At 61.3% G+C, this 6,000-nt stretch overlaps 1 protein-coding gene across 2 annotated transcripts in view; it reads left to right on the top strand.

The window, feature by feature from the left end:
- The first annotated feature begins 1,674 nt into the window (after positions 1–1,674).
- Rasef (RAS and EF-hand domain containing) overlaps positions 1,675–6,000 on the top strand; it is a 78,830-nt gene continuing 74,504 nt past the window's right edge. For both annotated transcript variants that reach the window (XM_070035822.1, XM_070035821.1), the window contains exon 1: positions 1,675–2,138. In XM_070035822.1, coding sequence (XP_069891923.1) covers positions 1,675–2,138 — 464 coding nt within the window. The remainder of the gene's footprint in view (positions 2,139–6,000) is intronic.

Genomic DNA, 6,000 nt, shown 5'->3' with positions numbered 1-6,000 from the left:
CCCCCCCCCGAGGGCCCAACCTCGGCCCGGGCCGCCCCCCCCCCAGGGCCCAACCTCGGCTCGGCCCCCCCCCCCCCGAGGGCCCAACCTCGGCCCGGGCCGACCCCCCCCCCGAGGGCCCAACCTCGGCTCGGCCCCCCCCCCCCCGAGGGCCCAACCTCGGCCCGGGCCGCCCCCCCCCCCAGGGCCCAACCTCGGCCCGGGCCGCCCTCCTCCCCCCCCCCCCGAGGGCCCAACCTCGGCCCGGGCCGCCCCCCCCCCCAGGGCCCAACCTCGGCCCGGGCCGCCCTCCTCCCCCCCCCCCCGAGGGCCCAACCTCGGCCCGGGCCGCCCCCCCCCCCCAGGGCCCAACCTCGGCCCGGGCCGCCCCCCCCCCCCAGGGCCCAACCTCGGCCCGGGCCGCCCTCCTCCCCCCCCCCCGAGGGCCCAACCTCGGCCCGGGCCGCCCCCCCCCCCCAGGGCCCAACCTCGGCCCGGGCCGCCCCCCCCCCAGGGCCCAACCTCGGCCCGGGCCGCCCTCCTCCCCCCCCCCCGAGGGCCCAACCTCGGCCCGGGCCGCCCCCCCCCCCAGGGCCCAACCTCGGCCCGGGCCGCCCTCCTCCCCCCCCCCCCCCGAGGGCCCAACCTCGGCCCGGGCCGACCCCCCCCCCGAGGGCCCAACCTCGGCCCGGGCCGCCGCCCCCCGAGGGCCCTCCCTCCCGCTCGGGCCGCCGCCCCCCGAGGGCCCTCCCTCCCGCTCGGGCCGCCGCGGCGCCGCCCATTCCGGGGCGGAAAGGCGCCGAGCTCCCGGCTTGGCCCCGCCGGGGCCGGTCCTCCGTCCGCCCGGCGAAGCTCGCCCGGCCCGGCCCGTCCAGGAAAGCAGAAGCTGCGGCCGGAGGTGGAGGCGCGAGTCCGAGCGCCGACCCCGCCTCGGAGGCGGAGCCTCGTCCTGCGGGGAGAGCGGCGGTGCTGCGCCGGGTGCTGCGGGGACGGCGGCGGTGCTGCGGAGACGGCGGCGGTGCTGCGCCGGGTGCTGCGGAGACGGCGGCGGTGCTGCGCGCTCGGCGCTTCGCACGGGGCCCCGGGGACCAGGCGGAACCCCCCGCGCGCCGGCCCGGTGACCCGCCCGGACGCCACGCCCCTCCCGGACACTCCCGCCAGCGGCTAAACCGGCCGGACGGGACGGGCCGCTCCCGGCGCGGCCCCGGGCAAGGCTCCCGGCGCGGCCCCCGACCCGGCGCGGCCCCGGGCAAGGCTCCCGGCGCGGCCCCCGACCAGCGCGGCCCCGGGCAAGGCTCCCGGCGCGGCCCCCGACCAGCGCGGCCCCCGACCCGGCGCGGCCCCGGGCAAGGCTCCCGGCGCGGCCCCGGGCAAGGCTCCCGGCGCGGCCCCCGACCAGCGCGGCCCCCGACCCGGCGCGGCCCCCGACCCGGCGCGGCCCCCGACCAGCGCGGCCCCGGGCAAGGCTCCCGGCGCGGCCCCCGACCAGCGCGGCCCCCGGGCAAGGCTCCCGACGCGGCTCCGGACCCGGCGCGGCCCCCGACCCGGCGCGGCCCCCGACCCGGCGCGGCCCCTGGGCAAGGCTCCCGGCGCGGCCCCCGACCCGGCGCGGCCCCTGGGCAAGGCTCCCGGCGCGGCCCCCGACCAGCGCGGCCCCCGGGCAAGGCTCCCGGCGCGGCCCCCGGCGCGGGCGGCATGGAGGCGCGCGGGGCCCCGGAGGAGCGGGCCCTGGCCCGGCTGCGCTCGGTCTTCGCCGCCTGCGACGCGAACCGCTCGGGCCGCCTGGAGCGGGAGGAGTTCGGGGCGCTGTGCCGGGAGCTGCGCGTGCGGCCCGCGGACGCCGAGGCCGTGTTCCGGCGCCTGGACGCGGACCGCGACGGCGCCATCACCTTCCAGGAGTTCGCGCGCGGCTTCCGCGGGGCGGGCGCGGGGCTCGAGGACCAGCACCGCGAGGACCGCGACCCGGACCTCGACCCCGACCCCCTCGGCCTCGAGGACCTCGACCCCGACCCCCACGGCCTCGACCGCCACGGCCGCCACGACCACGAGGACGAGGATGGGGACGGGGCCGGCGGCCCAGACGCCCCGGCCAGGCCCGGCGGCCGCGCGTGGCGGGACTTCCAGGGACGACTGGGGGCCGAAGCCAGGTTCATTCCCAGGTGCGCGGGGTGGGGCGCGGAGGCGTGGCTTTTGGGGTGCTCAGCCTCTGGCCCTCTCTGGGCCCCTTTCTCTTGCTCGCTTGGCTTTTCCCAGGAGAGGCCCCGGGGCTCGCAGAGGAGCCGGGGTCGGGACGCAGGGATCCTCAGCCCTGGAACCAGCCCTGGAACCCTCCCCGCCCATCCCGTCCGGTCGTTGTTCTGTCCCTTCCCTTCCCTTCCCTTCCCTTCCCTTCCCTTCCCTTCCCTTCCCTTCCCTTCCCTTCCCTTCCCTTCCCTTCCGGTCCCATCCCATCCCATCCCATTCCATCCCGTCCCATCCCATCCCGTCCTGTCCCATCCCATCCCCTCCCTGTCCCATCCCGTCCCGTCCCGTCCTGTCCCATCCCCTCCCATCCCATCCCATCCCATCCCCTCCCATCCCATCCCATCCCGTCCCATCCCATCCCCTCCCATCCCATCCCATCCCCTCCCTGTCCCGTCCCGTCCCATCCCGTCCCATCCCGTCCCATCCCATCCCATCCCATCCCATCCCCTCCCTGTCCCGTCCCATCCCGTCCCATCCCGTCCCATCCGATCCCATCCCGTCCCATCCCATCCCTCCCATCCCATCCCCTCCCATCCCCTCCCTGTCCTGTCCCATACCGTCCCGTCCAGTCCTTTCCCTTCCCTGAGCCTCCCTGGCTTCACCTCCCCCGAAGGCCCCTTCAGGCCTCAGGCGCCCCCCCAGGCAGCAAGCCCACTTTGGCATCCTCCAGGTAGGAGGATCCTGACCTGGTAGGAAAGGAAACTTGGTTGTGTTTAGGCCCAGATGTTCACGAGTGCCCACTGCGCGCGCTCGCGCGCGTTCACACACACACACACACACACACACACACACACACACCGTACACAAGTGTTCACGAGCGCCCACCACACACACACACACACACACACACACACACACACACACACACCAGGCATAGTACACAGGTGTTCATGAGCGCCCACCGCACACACACACACCAGGCATAGTACACAGGTGTTCAGGAGCGCCCACTGCACACACACACACACACACACACACACACCAGGCATAGTACACAGGTGTTCAGGAGCGCCCACTGCACACACACACACCAGGCATAGTACACAGGTGTTCAGGAGCGCCCACTGCACACACACACACACACCAGGCATAGTACACAGGTGTTCAGGAGCGCCCACCGCACACACACACACACACACACACACACACACACACCAGGCATAGTACACAGGTGTTCACGAGTGCCCACTGCGCGCACACACACACACACACACACACACACACACACACACACACACACACCGGGCATAGTACACAGGTGTTCACGAGTGCCCACCGCACTCTGTTCTTAGGAACAGAACTGGCTTATTACACAAAATAACCAATCTGTCTTTGAGAGAAATAATTGAATACCACATTTCTAATTTAGTTCCCAGGAGGGAAGAGATGCCAGCAGGCCAGACTATAGGACATCCAGGGAGGAAGGAGGAAGAAAAGTTTCAGCTTCATCTGCATCAGTCCCTGCCCTGGAGTCTGGTCTACAGTTGTTCTACTATTTATTTCCTCCCATGCTGAGCAGGTTCTTCTGCTTTCTGTTTGGATTTTTAGTTAAAATTGTATTGAGCTCTTTTTGTTATTGCTAAGATTGGAAAGATAGTACATTGGCTGATGGTTTGCCTGAGTCTCAGAAAAGAACATCTTGTTCCTGTGTGTGTCAGGTGCTTACTACGTACTGGCTTTTCACCCCACACACTTGTGAGGCAGGGAGTTCTCACTCCCAGACTGGAGGCTGGAGGGGGGGGAGGAGGAGCCTCCAGTCTGGGGACTACAGGGCTGTGGAACTGGGTCTAGAGAAGGAGCAAGTCACTCATCCTGCCATCCGAGGCTGGTGTAGAGAAAGTGGGTGTGGCAGTTGATCTTTTCTGTTTACAAGTGAGGTGAAACCAGTGTCTCCAGGGTGGGAGGAAAATGTAAACATGGCTGCACATTCTGCTCTTTCTTTGAATCATCTTTCAGCATAACTTAGTCCAGCTGAGAATAATAATACTTTTTGGAATGAAAGCCCATCTTTGGGGGTTCATTCCTGTAATCCTAGCTACACATGAGTCTGAAATCTGAGAATCGTAGTTCAAGCTAGGCTGGGAACAAAAGTCCAAGAAATTCTCCTCTTCAATTAAATCAGCAAAAAGCTGGAAGAAGAATTGTAGGCTTGCACAAAACAAACAAGGGGATAGTACTGGCACCCAAAACAACAACAAAAAATCTTAATGCAGTTTTTGGAATGAAGTATTCATACTGTCCATATTTGTGTACGTAGAATCTTTCCATGGTTATCCAGTATAGGAGTAGATGGTTAACCTTTAAATGATTATTGACCCTTTTTATTTTTAAAGATCAGTCCAACAATCAGGACTTCATATCGTTGGTAGAATAATCTATAACTATGCCTTTCCAAACGTTCATAGGTTATTACATTTAATGAGCACCAGTCTCACCTGGTGGACTTGTCTCCTAAGCCCCACCTTTCAATGTGAGATTAACAAGTACAATATTTGCTTTCCTGAACTTGCCAAAGTAGAAAAGAAGTCCACTTGAGTTGACTCACCTGAACTTACCATGGCAACCATTGGCTGTTTTGGTAAATTGGATTGCTTTTATCCCATTTCCTGATGTAGCTGTTGGTCTACCTATCCTTTCACCCAAACATGATTAAAAAAGTCTTTTGTTATTGATAATGTCATTATGTCATTAGTTCTGCAAACTTTACTGAGTGACCTCTTTATACCAGATACTATCTTAGCTACTGTTGTAGGTTCTTGGGGACAAAGACAAACATAAGATAAAGTACAGAGTATGGTTGAACATTTCTCAAAAGTTTTACTAAACAATATTTAAAGGCAAGAGGGATATTTGCAGGCAGCTGAGAAATTGTGGACCGCTTTAAGTACGAGATTTTTTCTGTATACAATACTGGGGCTTGATTTTAGTATCCTGTGCTAACTAGGCAGGTGCTCTACCATGCCTTCATCCCCTTCTGCTTCTGTGTTTTTCTTTTCTTTTTTCTTCAGATAAGATCTTGGCATTTATGCCCTGGTGGTTCTGGTCTATAATATTCTTTAAGCTACCCACTTTAGCTGGGGTGACAGGCACATGCCACTAAACCTAGCTTTTTATTGGTTGAGAAGAGGTCTCAGGAATTTGTTGTTGTTGTTGTTGTTGTTCAGATGGGATCTTGGGAGCTTTTTGATCTGACTGATGGAAATCTTTATTGTCCCCATCTCTACCTACATATAGCTGGGATTCCAGGTGTGAGCCACTTCACTGGTCCTTGAATTTTTACCTTTAACTACTTGATCATTTTATTAAATGTTAGGGGGAGTGTGTGTATGTGTGTGTGTGTGTGTGTGTTTGTGTTTGTGTGTGTGTTTGTGTTTGTGTGCACGCATGTGTGCATGCACATGCACACATCAGGATTGGGGCTTAATCTTCTGGACTTAATCCTGCCCCAAGTGGCTTCAAATAAAATCCTCCAGAACTCATCCTCCTGAGTGCAAAGGATGATAAGCATAATCTTAGTGACTGGCAGAGCGTATTTTAATATAAAACGTGTTTTCTTCTGAGGGGAAACTCATCTGTCTAGGAGAGTATGCCCATCTGTCTTGTGGCTTTGTCCCCACCCGACACTGTCATATCAGATAGTTCTCTGCCCCGTGCCTGTTCAGTTTGAGAAGAGTGGTTGGTAGATTTAAGATCGGTTCCTTGTAAGAGGTAAAGAATGGTCATTTTGACGGGATTTCTACTTCAAAGATCATTAAACAAAATATTGAATGATTTTGG

Source organism: Dipodomys merriami, unplaced genomic scaffold (assembly GCF_024711535.1).
Source record: "Dipodomys merriami isolate MVZ:Mamm:240054 unplaced genomic scaffold, mDipMer1.0.p SCAF_26, whole genome shotgun sequence".
Classification (NCBI taxonomy): domain Eukaryota; kingdom Metazoa; phylum Chordata; class Mammalia; order Rodentia; family Heteromyidae; genus Dipodomys; species Dipodomys merriami.
This window is presented reverse-complemented; position numbering and strand designations above follow the sequence as displayed.